The sequence below is a fragment of the Phoenix dactylifera genome, chromosome 18 (genome assembly GCF_051530095.1).
Source record: "Phoenix dactylifera cultivar Ajwa chromosome 18, Ajwa_hap1_PhDact_Kaust_v1.1, whole genome shotgun sequence".
NCBI classification, from domain to species: domain Eukaryota; kingdom Viridiplantae; phylum Streptophyta; class Magnoliopsida; order Arecales; family Arecaceae; genus Phoenix; species Phoenix dactylifera.
This window is the reverse complement of record NC_143207.1, coordinates 17,219,477-17,234,134: the sequence shown is the minus strand read 5'-3', so window position 1 is coordinate 17,234,134 and position 14,658 is coordinate 17,219,477. Positions and strand designations below refer to the sequence as shown.

Genomic DNA, 14,658 nt, shown 5'->3' with positions numbered 1-14,658 from the left:
ATGATCTCATGCTTTCTTTTGCTTTACTAACTTTTTATGTCACCTGCTTGTGAATAGATCTTATCCAGAATCAAGTGACTACTCTTTGCATATTAGAATAATTACATAGTTAAGGTAGGTATACTTTTAGGTATTGAAAGTTTGTTGAATTATTCTTTTTGAATGATTTCCTGGGATATTTTCAATGAAGAGATTGATCAAGAATTCTTCTAATATTATTCATTGATTTTAGTGCTTATTCATGAATAATTCAAGATATTATTGTACATTCCAAATTGATTTTTTCTAAACTATATTTTTCGTTCCATGTCTTGCATGTTGAAGAGTTTTAGAACCTTTGCTCTGGACATCGACACCGACAAATAGTTGGTAGGATTCGTGGATCGCTCCGCAATCCTCGAATCAGCTCGGAATTTAATGTCCAAAAAGCTTAAGATCCTGTTTGGGGGAGCTATTAGCAGTAGAGCTATTGGCAGTAGAGCTTTTGGAAGTAGAGTTGTTGGAAGTAGAGCTCTCTGAAGTAGAACATTTATAAAAGCTGTTTGCTGTTTGATAACTATATTTCTAAAGTGCTGTTAGGCCTGTTAATGAGCCGAGCCGAGCCCGAGCTTGGAGAGGTTCAGGCTCGGCTCATTTCACAGAACTCGGGCTCGGGCTCGGTACCGAGCTCTGTATTGGGCTCGAGCTTGAGCTTGCTTGGCAAAGCAAAGGCTCGGGCTCGAGCTCGTAAAGCTCGTTTCAATTACGAGCTCCTGAACGGGCTCGGTACGAGCTCGGTGGTCTGTTTCTTGTTTCCTTGAAACAGCATAGAAATAATTTGAATAATTGAAGGCTCTTGAAAAAAGGGACAAAGAAGTACAAGAACACAATACACTGATAATTGTTAAGAATGTTGAATTTTCACTCGCTTATAATCAATAATGGTAACCATAAAAGCATGTCTTACTCTGTAAGACAATCTCCTGTCTCTCATATTCTCAGCTGCATTATGTATATCCTAAAATCCTTCAGTGGAGGATTATTCGAATTTAGACAAGCCTGTGATGCATGACTATGAGCTACATCAGATCCTTAAAAGTAGCTTCATACAAACAATTATGCTCCACAAACAGCTTGCATCCATGCAAGATCCCTTGATGTCCCACGTCCATATATAGGGCTGTTACATGCGGAGGATGGTTAGTCTGAGTATGACAATCTTCTCATTCACCACCAACCTAAACATAATGGGGGTTCAGCCTGCACTTTAGTTGGCTGGCAAAAATATTTGTATTTTTGAGATCAAGGGCATGAATCTGCTTCAAATTGAAACCACTCACAGCTTCACAGAATCTTTGCTCCGGAGAATTCGATGGCTTTCTGACGCATTCCGGGTGTGTTCTGTTATGGGCCTGAAGGCTGAAAATCAATGCAGGAAAGCTGCACCAAGAATTGGTACATGACAGCTCAGAGATGCAAGTTATGCATGAAAATAGCTATAATCATATCAATGACAATCAAAGAGGTTCTGCATCCAATATTAGTACAATAAGAAGAATTACCTTGAGTAGAAGAACTTGGACCAAAATTTCTTTGCGAGGAAGTCATAAATAATGATCTGCTAAATGAAGCATTACCTTGAGTAGAAGGATGTAGAAACCATAAACATGACTAACTTGTTTCTGTTGATCCATCAAGCGGGCTGGCAATTGTTGAAATGGTCACAGACAAAAAAAGACAATGACAGCAAGCCCGGTCACAGACAAAAAAGAAAAGAATTAACCACATCCAAGCACAAAGGCAATGACAATCAAAGAGAATTTAAATGGTCTAAGTGAAACCCCACCAAACTAAAAAACATCCAATACAAATCAAGTTCTACAAAAGAGTTCAAGAAGCACAATAAACATAATAAATCTCAAGTTCTCAAGTAGTCTAATTTAGACCAGTCTCTGTATTCCATTGCATAAACTCTTCATCAACCTGTAAATTAAACAAGAAAACAAAAATTATAAATTGAAAAACTAACTACTAAAAAATATATTAAATACTATAAATGATACTTACATTTGATGACTGCTCCAATCCAAGCTCATGACGTAACCAATCTCCGGTACAAATCAAAGCTTCTACAGTCTCAGGCTTCAAAGAGCTACAATATTGATCAAGCACTCTACCTCCAGCACTAAATGCAGCCTCTGAAGCAACAGTAGTAATAGGAACGGATAGTATGTCCCAAGCCATCTTTGATAGAGTACGAAATTTTAGAGTGTTGGCTTTCCACCAATTCGTAGCATCAAACTTGTCATAGTCTTCATCACCAGGCTTACAAATATATTCTTCTAGATATATGTCCAACTTAGTTTTATTTGAAGGAATAACATTCCTATGTTGTTCAGCCCACATATGAAAGGCATGATTAGCCCTTCTTTTTCTTTTCAGTTTGGAGGAGGTACTAGGGATATTGCTAGCATCAACATCTATTTGTCCATCTGAAGATACATATTCTTTGTAAAGCATATCTAAAGCTTCATGAACATCATCAATATGGCGTTGAAAAACATCCTCACCATAAATTTTTGGAAAATAAAATATAATGAGCTGCATTTTATAGCGAGGATCCAAAACTGCTCCAATTGCCATTAGTAAGTTACAGTCTCCCCAATACTTGTCAAATTTTTCATTCATTCTTCGAGTCATGCGCATCACAAAATCTCTAGTATCGAAGGACATATCATTTAATTTCTCCTTCACTCTCCAAATTTCATTAAGGAACAAATTTGAAGTTGGATATTGACGTCCTGAGAATACTTCTATGACTTCATTAAAAACTTCCAAAAATTTTGAAACCTCTGTAGCTCGTATCCAGTCCTCCTCGGATGGTAACCATTTATAGTTGGAGTCTCTTTCCTTGTACATTGGAAACACCGGTTTGAACTCCAATGCTGACTCTAGCATTTCATATGTTGAGTTCCATCGAGTAGGCACATCAAGTTGAAGAATTTTAGGGGTTGACAACTTCAATTGTTTAACAATTTCAGTAAACTTATGAAGTCGTGAAGGAGACATCTTCAGATATTTCACACTTTCCTGGATATTCTCAATTACATCCCATATTTCTGCTAAACCATCTTGTACCATTAGGTTCAAAACATGTGCACAACAACGAATATGAAATATTTTTCCATTGAAGTAAAGCTTTTCTTTGATTGCAAAATTATCCCTCAAGACTTTGATTGCTGTGTCATTCGAAGATGCATTGTCTAACGTAATAGTAGAAACCTTATCTTCAATCCCCCATTCAGTTAGACACCGAAGAATACAATCAGCAATAGCAATTCCCGTGTGGGGAGGTGCCAAGCTACAAAAGTTTAAAATTCTCTTTTGCAACTTTCATTCAGAATCTAAGAAATGTCCAGTGAGGCAAATGTACCCTATTGTTTGATTTGAGGTCCATAGATCAGTCGTTAAGCTAATTTTATCAACATTTCTTAACATTGACCTCAACTTTTGCTTCTCAATTGCAAACATTTTCATGCAGTCACTCCTCAAAGTAACCCGCTTTATTAGCTCAAATTTTGGGTAAGAGCTTTACAGAATAAAACAAAGAACTGATGTTCCACCATCCTAAAAGGATACTCATGCACTATAAACATCTTTGCAAGAATCTCTTTTATCTGGTCTTTATCATACTTGTAAGTTGCTAGCATTGCATGACCTTGAGTAACATCAAACGACAATAAGCTTTGTTTTAACTCTTTGTCTTCGCTAGACTTAGAAAGTTTTCGAGGCATGCAAGCATTTAAATGTCTTTTGAGATGAGTTGTGGCACCCCCCTTCTTCCATGCCAATTTAGCACTACAATAATTGCATTTTGCCTTTGTGTTACCATCTACTGTTACGATTTCAAATTCAGTCCACACCTCAAATCTCTTCCTCCTGTTTGGGTCATCCCAAGATTGTTCTGTACCCATTTCTTTCATTTCATCCATTGCATCATCTTTATCAATAATATTTTCCAATTCAACAAGTTCGTTTGCACCATAAGCTGTAGAGGCATGTTGATCGATTTCATGTTGGCCATTTGACATTTCTTGAAAAATATAAACAACCAGTCAAATTACATATTTAGTACATAAGCATGCCATACAAAACCTATTTAAGGCCAAAACAAAACCAATCAAATTTAGATGCCAATTCATTTAAATACTTGAAAGCATAACATTCAGCTCTCCTCCCAAACACGTTTTCATAAAGAAATAATAATAACAATAATAACAGATAAACAGAAATAATAAATAAAAGAAAGAGAACTAAAATTCCATCAAGCCGAGCCGAGCCCAAGCAGCTCGGGCTAGCAATTGTTGAAATGGTCACAGACAAAAGAAGGCAATGACAGTAAGCCCGGTCACAGACAAAAAAGAAAACATATGTTCGGCCAAAGAAAGACGACAGGCTTGGAAATCAATATCCCATTCCAACATACCTTAGAATTCCAAAACTAGGCAATCTCAGATCCCAAAACCAACTGGGAATCACATTATGCTCAAAAAAAAATCTCAATTAGCAAAAAAAATGAAGAGAACAGAGGAAAGCCCACTAGAAAAGTGATATAGAGAGGAGAGAGATGGGCGCAGTGAATGCCAAACAAAGGCGAAGAAGGTGGGTGACATCAGAATCTTTTGTATTCTAATCCATTCCAACTTTCCAAGAGAGCATTAAATTAATCCAAGAAGACGCCAAGAACTCACCCTCTCCAGCTGCACACACGTGCATCTGCCGATCCAAAAACCCTGAAAAGATTCAAAAAAAAAAACCCACCAAAAATCCCCTCAAAATCTCGCCTTTTTCCCTCCTGACTAAAATCAATTAATGGGATTCTTTTGATCGAGGACTCACCTCGTTCTGCTTGCAATAGTCGACGTCAGTCCAACTATTCTCGTCCTTGACCATGTCGGCGGGCCAGCTAGGGCTGGGGATGATGGCCGAGATCGATGACGTCAGGCGAGTTTGAAATCAGCGACCGGCAGACCAGGAGGTTGGCAAGGTGGAGGATCCTGGAGTGGAGGCGCTGACAGAGATGGAGGTCGCACCAAAAGCAGATAAGTAGAGAGATGATGGAGCAAAGAGATAATGGTAGAGGAGCAAAGAGATTTCCGTCGCGATGAGGAGAAGTGAGGAAAGAAGAGGGAACTCACCGTGACGCCGAGGAGGAGGACGATGAGAAAGAAGAGAAGCACCGCGCCGGCCGCCGGGAGGAGGAATGGAGGATGGTTGGAGTCTGTCTTGGAGTTGGAGAGGAGCCGAGGAGGCTTAGCCGTTTGCCCGTTTAGAAAATTAGGAGACTAGGAGAGGGAGAGCTGGGAGGAGGGCTTTGGCCCGTTGAATGCAGGGTTTGGTTTCCAAATGATCTCGACCGTTGAATTTCAAACTTTTAAGTCACGGGCTCGTTTAAGCTTGTGAGCTGCTTGGGCTCGGGCTCGGGCTCGGGCTCGAGCTCAGGCTCGAATTTAAACGGGCCTCATTTTGAGCTCGGGCTCGGGCTCGTTTGCCTAGCCAAGCCCGAGCCGAGCCCGAGCAGCTCGGCCCGTTAACAGACCCAAGTGCTTGGCACTTTAACATATATTTGAAAAACAAACTGAAAAAGTACTTTTGTATGACAAAATGACCATAAAGGACAATACTAGTATTATACAACAAAGCATAATAAAATATAATATGTATTAATACATAAATATATGATATAGTATAATATTAATGTAATGTAATATAATATTATTATAATATAGCATTATAACATTGTGTATTATAGGATAATAATTTAATATAATATTAAATTATTTAACATAACATATCAATATTATAATATAATATAATATTATATTATATTTATAGTATAATACAATAATAAATGTATAAAATATTATAATTATTAGTGTAAATTAATTTTTCACCCTTCTGATGACCATTTATCTCTCTAATAAATTTTCTAGCTAGGTGATAAAATTGGTTAAATAATTACTAATATTTTTATTTATTTATTATTTATTTAGATTAGATTATTTGCCACTCACTCATTATTTTTCTTTTTATTTATTTTATTTAGTTATTTATTTATTATTCTATTTCATTGAAATATATTTAATTATTATCTTATTTATTTATTTATTTATTCGTTCATTCGTATATATATTTATTTATGCATTTATTTTTTTTCTTTTCTTTTCTTTTTCTTTCCTTTTTTTTTTCTTCTCTTTTTTTTCCTTTCCTTTTCTTCTTTTTCTTTCCTTTTCTTTTTTTTCCTTCTCTTCTTCTCCTTCATTCCTCTCTTCCCTTATTTATTTATTTTTTTCTTCTCTTTTTTTTCTTTTCTTTTCTTTTTTCTTCTCTACTTCTCCTTCCTTCCTCTCTTCCGTTCTTCTCCTTTCTTATCCTCCCATGAGGCCAGTGGCCGCAGGAGGGGGCCTGGCAGTGGCCGCGACGCAGCGAAGCCCCACGACTGGCTGCCATGGGGGCTTTGCTGCGGCTCTTCACCCCGGTTCCGCGACTGGGACACCGTGGTCTCACGAATGGCGGAGGCCCGACCACCCCACGACCGAGCCCGACCGCTCCACAGACCGGCCGCGTGCCACGAGTGGCATCGCACCTGCCTGTGGAGGGGTGGCCGGCCACGGGTGGTGGCCGGCATGGTGGCTGCCACCGTGGGCAGCTACGAGCTCCCAAAACAAAAAGAAAAAGAAAAAAAAAAGAAGAGGAAGAAGGAATAGAGGCGATGGCGTTGAGAGGAAGAAGAAGATAGAGAGGGAGGGGGATGGGTGAGAGAGGAAGAGGCGGGATGAGAGTTTTGAGAGAAAAAAATTAAGATTTAAATGGGGATATTTTGGTAAAAAAACAGCTTTCCGACAAAGCTGAAAACAGCGTTTTTGGAAGGCTTCAAAATAGAGCGTTCTTCCAAAGAGCTATTTTCAGCTTTCTGAAAAGCTAAAATAGCTTCCCAATTTTTATTTTTTTTTGCTAAGCAAAAAAAAGGGAAGGGAGAGGAAAGGACAAGCCCACCCCCGCATAGCAGCTCCCACTGGACCTCAATCCCGCTAGGAGAATATTTGATGCGAGTAGAAACTTTTCAAAATTTTTATTAAATATTTTTTTATCCAAAAATATTTTTAAAAAATTAGAAAGTATTTTTTGACGCTTAACTTTCCAAATAAGACTAAACCTCGCCACGAGGCCAAGCCTCTTTTATCGCGGGAAGCGGCCGCCGATTCGCCAGAAAAAAGGTTCCCCAAAAGGTAGCACTACGGAATACTTCGGGGACAAGCAAAGCAACTCGAGGGGGGATATCGTATCTATGGAGGAGGAGCCGGATAAGGTATACCGACGCCGAGCCCGCAAATTGGATGGAGATGGAGGGAGCAGGGGGAAGAGAAGAGATAGCGTTCTTCGACGTGGAGACGACGTTGCCGGGGCGGGGGGGTGGGATAGGATATTCGCTGCTGGAGTTCGGGGCGATCCTGGTGTCACCGCGGCAACTGGTGGAGGTGCGGAGCTACTCCACCCTCATCCGCCCGGCCGACCCGTCCGCCATCGCCTCCACCTCCGTCCGCTGCAACGGCATAAACCCGGAGACCGTGGCCTCCGCGCCCTCCTTCCCCGAGGTCGCCGACCAGGTCTTCGCTATCCTCCACGGTATCCCTTTATCTTGTGCTTTCCTTGCTCCGAAGTTTGGGGGTTTTGTTAGTGGTTCTTTTGTCGAACATTTGATGGGCAGGGCGGGTGTGGGCGGGGCACAACATCGCGAGTTTTGACTGTGCGGTGATAAGGGAGGCGTTTGCGGAGATTGGACGAGCTCCGCCGGAGCCCAAGGGGATCATTGACACCCTCCCGTTGCTGGCCCAGAGGTTTGGGAGGAGGGCCGGCGACATGAAGGTAAGGGCAAATGGGCTATGGTTCTTCCACACACTCAAAAAATATGCTTTCTTGGCTTCTGCTTTTATCGAGTGAGACATCGAACATTCTGCTGCTCCCACTGTCCCACAGCTAGTCAACCAAGTTAACATTTCAAATTTGGATTGAAAAGAAGGATTTTTTTTCTTTTGGGCAATGGTCTTTTGAACAGGCTTCGGGAGACTTCATTCCATTTTTGAATCTGTATTATATAATTCAGAAGACTTGGGTAAATGCACAATCCTGAAAATAAGAGGCTTACTTAGGACTGCTTTTGATTCAACCTGGGGCTCTAGATAACCAGCAGCAAACATTTTCTCTGCAGTTGGCTAGTTTGGCAACTTATTTTGGTCTTGGTCAACAGAAGCACAGGTACGCTCTAGCACAGATACGGCTTCAATTTACATATTTGCGCTATGTGAAACAAATGTTTACCTTGCGTTCCATTTATTCTTTGGTGTAATTTCTTGCATCATGATAATGTTGACTTTAAAGTCTTGTCTAGATGGGTCTATCAAAAGAAAACAGGAAAGGGAACTTTCTTGCTGCAGCTCGACAGGTGATGAATGAAGTGGAGAGATGCTTTCGTTGCGTATGATCAGGATATGCCTCCATTATTTGAACTATTATAAATATCAGAAAACATTAAAGTATGCATTGATGTATGGATTAGAATAAGTGCAAGCTTGTAGAATGAGGGTAAATAGAATTAGAATTATTGTGTGGATAAATGCTAAAGCAATGAGGGATAGGTTTTGTTGGCATCTGCCATGTAGCATAAAACTTGCACTGAGGATAGATTAGTGGAAAATCAAGAAGATTTTGAGCATGCGGCTTGTGCTTCAAAGAGGCTCCAGATTTTGAGCATGTGGCTGGTGCTTCAAAGAGGCTCCACGGAGGACAGTGGATCTAATACATGTGAAGGATCTAAGTATCTAAAAGCAGCGTGATGTGCGAGTGGTTGGGATACTGCATAGCACCTAAGTAGTTTGCAGGTGCCTAGGTGGGGGCAGCAAGGAGGAAAAGGAGGATAAGGGGAAAGGAGAATGAGGGGGAAAAGTGGATGAGGGTGGCAGGAGAATGGAAAGAAAAAGAGGCGGAGTAGGTGGAAGGAGAGATTTAATTAGGAAGGTTTGACATGGAACCCAAACACTTCTAGGATTTAATGAGATAAACTTCGAGAGCAAAAGGTGGAGATGAGCTGCATGTACAATACAACCTTTTCAAGGTTGTCAGAATTATAAACTCTTCAATTCTCTTTCGAGTAAATCTATTATGGTCTATCAACAATGCAACTTGCTACAATTCTTCCTGGTTGTATTCATTTTTACAAAATTTCCCCCCTTCGATTTGTTATTGTTTAATTGCTTGGAATTTATACGGAGCGCTTGTTTTTGTCTTTTATATCATTCAACTTTTTTTTCCCTTCTCTAGTTGTCAAATTATCCATATAAGTTCATTTTTATTAACGTAACTACAGAAAATTTACAAGATAGAGCCTCATGTTTCTTTCCAGACAACCTTGTCTTGTCTGCATTGTTTTCCATTTATATGGGGTCAAGCTAACTGTTATAACCGGAATAAGTTTGATTACAATTTATGAGCTGCTATCAGCCTTGTGTCATCCCTTTGAGAAATATTGCCAAATTCTTGATCAAGGTAACTGGCTGGAAAAGGGCCTGCCATGAAACCTGTAAGACTAGTTGATGTATATGAATGTTAATGCATAATAGTTTCCATGTGTGTGTATCATTTGTACGAGTTTTATTGGTTCATTGGTTATGAACTTCTATGTGTCCTTTTGGCTCAATATTAGGCAATTAATTTTACTATAATCCTAAAGTGATACTTTTTTATTTGACCTTTCTCTCCAGGAGCTTAGATGATGTCCGAATGAATATCGAAGTTCTCAAGTGCTGTGCTACAGTGTTGTTCTTGGTAAGCATAAAACCTTTTAAAATATTACAGTCTTTCCTCAAGTGCAAGAGGTTTCTTGCATTGATCTCCACTTGTTGGAGCTATTCTATCTGAATCTTAGAAATCATGAGATTCTTTTTAAATATAATTTGGCAATGATATAAAAAATATGTTTTCTAAGAATGTTCATGAATGACACTTTGTTGCATGATTCTCCATGTACAGCAGCTACTCTATCTGAAGCTTGAGATTTGCAAAGTTCTCTCTTTGTTTTTTCCCCCTTTTAAACAAATTTGGTAATGATATAGGAACTAATAATATTCCTCACCTATCTTTCATCTCCATGGTCATAAGGCTCTCTCAGTTGCCCTTATTTTGGATGAAGGCTGCATTATTGTATATCTATATGCTATGCACATGCTGAATTCTTGTAGAACTCCAAATGAAAATCTATCTCGATTCTCCTAGTAAATACTATGTCCTAGCTAACTGGAATTCAAATTTCATTTTCAAGGAGTCTTAAATCTATTAAGACTCTCTTACCAATTTTCATTCTCTAACATATTCAAAATTGCATAAAATAATTTACATTGTATTGTATTTTGAAAATCAAAGAAAGTATAGAAAAGTGTTTTTCGCATGTAAACCCTCATGAATATCTGATTTTGTGTGGATACCTTTGCAAAAACACTATTTGCTGGTATACCCTTCAAAACCCTCTCTATTTACATGCCTGCTTGAGCGGTTAGCCTGCTGTCCAACATTGTTAGAGACCAGTTATTTAACAATAAAGACTCAAATGCCCCTGACCCAACCATAAAAAAGTTGAGTATTCGTCATTTTAGACCAAGGGCAAGACAATCAAATTGCAAGTCTTGTTAAATTTTAACTCTGTCAAACCCTAGTTAAGCTGATGCAATCAATGGACCATGATAGGATATACATGCAAATAGAAAGGTTCTGAAGGATATATCTACAAATAGTATTTTTGGAAAGGTATCCATGCAAAATTGGAAATTCATGAGGATATACATGCACAGGAACCTAAAAAAATATTGACATTGGCATGATTCTAGTGTCAATGGTCAACACTGCTTTTAGGTAATGCAATCATTATTCCCATCATGATGACTGTTATAAAACAAACTGTCTTCATGTCAACGTTGTATATGATCATCTAAGCAATTCTTAGGGAGTGGTTTCCCCATTGTTTTTTTTATTTTTTTCTTTACCCTTTTGGGTTGTAACATTGCATCTAAGAATATGCATCATTTATACAATCTTTATTATGATCTAGACATTTTTTTTCTTAAAGTACATTATAGACAAAATGATTTGGATGATTGTAAGGTATAATGCTGGGGGAATGGCTTTAATGTTCTTAAGGCAAACTGAAGTGGCTATTGCTAAAAATTTGTGGCTGCTTATGCAAATTGATGATCTACACTATTATTGGATTCTGATGAATGAGGCGGATCATTAATTTAAAAATTCCCAGATTGTATATTTGCATCTAGGCACGAGCACTATTTTTGCTCTGGGAACATTAAAACTGTCTTTCTGTCTTCTCCTTTACTTGGCACTTCTATCTTCTTGATGAAATTTAATTTTGTTGAAGCATGCGACTCATACAACTGCATGACTGAGATGTCTTTTTATTGGTTTGGTACGCTGACTTCTGAAGTTCCTACAGGAGGCAAGTCTCCCAGATGTATTTTCTTTTAAGACACCTGAGATGTTCTGCACCATTATTCCTGCTTCTGAGGGTTGCAGCAGTTTCGCTGGATTTCTAGAGCCCGATGAAGTCTCAGTGCAGGATATCAGTGCATCCATAGTCCCTTCCAGTCATTGTGATCACAAATTACTTATACAACACAGAGATGGCCCTCTACAGCTTTGTTGCATGGGACTGAGAGTCCAATTTGGGCCGAGTAGAAAATTTATGGACCATGCTGGCCGGCCAAAACTGAATATAGTGGTTGATATCCCAGAAAGTCTATGCAAGGTTTTGGAGGCCTGTGACCTTCTTGCCCAAAAATCATCTCAGAATTCTAGTAGCAGGTCTGAGTGGAAACCTGTAATAAGGAAGGATGGCTACCCAAATTCTAATAGCATTCGATTGCAGTAAGTTTCTGTAATTTTTGCATCTTATTGTTTTTTCACCTTTTCTTTCTAACATAAAATGGTGCGATAAGAAAGCTTCTGGATAACTGATTTTGCACTTCTAATTAACCTTTTTAGGGCCTCTGCTTTTCAACCATCAGGGATTTATTTTATATATATATATATATATATATATGCACATATTATATATATATATATATATATATATATATATAGAGAGAGAGAGAGAGAGAGAGAGAGAGAGAGAGAGAGAGAGAGAGAGAGAGAGATATATATATAGAGAGAGAGAGAGAGAGAGAGAGAGAGAGAGAGAGAGAGACTACGTATTTCAGCATCTCATCCAAGTATTCGTACTCTAGGCTAAACAAGTCGTTTCAAAACTGGTCAAGCTGGCCTTTTCCCTTTTTTCTGTTCATACCAGCCACATGAAACAGCCGGTGGAAGCATGTCCTGTATTGCAACTCATGGTTTTAGGCGTCTAAATTCCATTGTGCTGTTATGGCATCTATCCATTTATGCTAAACAGTGCTTTGTTTCTCCATGCTTTATCAGTTATGTGGGACTGCATTTGATTGTAACCTCTAGTTCTCGTATACTGTTATTTTTATTATTATTATTTTTTGACAGTATTTGGAGTTGCTGATTTGTCTATCGTTTGTCTGTTTATAGCATACCCATAGTGGCAAATGGTGATGCTGCTACCTACTCAACAGAGATATACCAGAAGGAGCTGTACGGAAACATGCTGAAGCTTGTGTTCGCCAAGTATGATGACATCGCGCTTGATTCCTTATTTGTTCCAGGAACTTGTCTGGATGCCTATTTCTGTGTAGAGACGTATGCTTATGCGCAGTACGCTGGAATCAGGCTAGTAGCAAAAACACTGATTCTTCATTCTAAGCAATGAATTATTTGAGTGGTAGGGGGAAAAAAATATCATGTCCTAATTAGTGTTCATGGCGGAAATTATGTAAATTACTCTAGAAACCACCAACAATGATGTCATTAATGTAACAGTAGACACTGTATTCATTGAAAATGAAAAGATTAATCTGTTGAATTAATTTCTGCCTAAGAGATCCATACTCATTTCTTGATTCCTAGATTGCTCTATGATTGTTTACGTATACATTAATTACTAAGCCTACTTGTTGAAACTGATGATAAAGTATAAATAGCTAATTCTTGTCAAACAGATGAAACAAGGGTTAAGCTTCTGCTGCCCTGCTCGAATGTAGACTGAACAATATCTTCATGTTAATAGGCCAAAGAGCAGTCTGACTGAGAGTCTCACATGGACTAAGAACCTGATATCTTCTTAACAGTTTTAAGTATAGAAGATTATTGGTTATAGAACCCTGGTGGATGTGTATATCGTTATTAAATGCTTTCCATAGATGGTGCACGAATAGTGCAGGAGGCAGGCCTATTGCTCACTTATGTGTTTGGCCAGCATGACTTTTTGTTGGAGAGCCTACCCTCATGGCGTTGTACCATGCAATGGCAAACACTAGTATTAGCGAACTAAAAAGAGTTCATGGAATAATTTGTGTTAGATCTTGAACAAGATCCTCTGCAGCTGATGTCGAGGTAGAGCTATTTGTCTCTTGGAAGGCACAGCAGTTTATCTCAGAGGTAGCCTCCAGAGTTCTTTCCTTGTAATCCACATGTTTCTCTGAATGCCTGAAGAAGAATATAATGCTTTTATGATTACGACCACGGCCAACCTGCTACTAGGTTGCTGCCAATATAATTCCATGTCTACGATAACTCTCACAGGAATACCATGGGATTGTGAAGTTAGCAACTTTCTATTCCACTGCTGCTGCTGCACAGTCTTCTTACATGGATGATAGCCATGTCAATTGCCAGGAGTTCCAAGCTGAGACCGAAGATGGCATAGAACTCCCTATATGAACCACTTGGGGAAGGCATCTCCTTCTATGGGCTCGTCTGGTTCACAGGAAAAGGAGGAGGAAAAGTGTGATCAACAGGAAAGTAATGAGATGCCTCTTGTTTGGTTAGAATTTTCAAAGGAGAGAGATGGAAAAGTTGTATTTCTATGTAAATATGATTTCCACATGAATGGAAACATAGGAAAGTTACTTTTTCATGAGGCGGGAATCACTCTATCTTTATTTTTTTCCAAAAAGGCCCTTCAGCATTTAAGAGGCATTAAAGACCTAATTTTTATTAAGGGTATAATAAGAATTACACATAACTTTTTCAGAAAAGTGGATGATCAACTAAACATAAGCACTCTGAAAATCTGTCATTTTTCCATGTTTAACCAAACATGCCAAAAGTATATTTCCAGATATTCTCTTCGTAGGAACTTTCTTTCCAGAACTCATATTCCTTGAAAACAAAATGCTTCCCGCGAACCAAACGAGCGTTATGTGTTTTTCCTCCCATACTCCCTCTATCCCTCTTATTCCAGATACTCTGGCACAAGCCTCTTTTGATGACCTCGAGTCTTCCATGCAATGTTTCCAGACCAACACAGAGCAAGAGGCTAACTGATGAGAGGTTATATACTACATTGTTGTTCCAATTAAGGCTATTAACGCAATCTGTGTGTTAAGGACCAGCTTAGTTCTTCCTCCAGTGCTCGATTTGGCCCGGAAGGATGCCATCAAAGCTGCGATTCGAGCCGGTTAGTTTTAGACCAGAGCTTACTAATTTTGATTTTGT

The 14,658-nt window shown here is 38.9% G+C and overlaps 1 protein-coding gene and 1 pseudogene across 3 annotated transcripts; one reads left to right on the top strand and one right to left on the bottom strand.

Moving 5' to 3' along the window:
• Positions 1–874: 874 nt before the first annotated feature.
• LOC149750965 (zinc finger BED domain-containing protein RICESLEEPER 2-like) lies at positions 875–5,015 on the bottom strand (annotated as a pseudogene). The gene is made up of 5 exons (XR_016399029.1): positions 4,879–5,015; positions 4,731–4,772; positions 2,047–4,072; positions 1,320–1,962; positions 875–1,217 (listed from the first exon to the last, which is right to left on the bottom strand). The product of XR_016399029.1 is annotated as a zinc finger BED domain-containing protein RICESLEEPER 2-like (transcript).
• A 2,213-nt stretch (positions 5,016–7,228) lies between these two features.
• Positions 7,229–13,028, top strand: LOC103714480 (protein NEN1-like). Of its 2 annotated transcripts, XM_039131451.3 has the most exons (7): positions 7,236–7,665; positions 7,748–7,905; positions 8,096–8,152; positions 8,249–8,295; positions 9,798–9,861; positions 11,534–11,964; positions 12,634–13,028. In XM_039131451.3, exons 1-7 carry the CDS (start codon positions 7,377–7,379, stop codon positions 12,869–12,871), a joined length of 1,284 nt encoding a protein of 427 aa, XP_038987379.3. In that variant the 5' UTR covers positions 7,236–7,376; the 3' UTR covers positions 12,872–13,028. The 2 variants fall into 2 exon arrangements, with proteins under 2 accessions (XP_008799970.4, XP_038987379.3); XM_008801748.6 differs by lacking the exon at positions 8,096–8,152 and having other exon boundaries at positions 7,229–7,665.
• Positions 13,029–14,658: the final 1,630 nt, after the last annotated feature.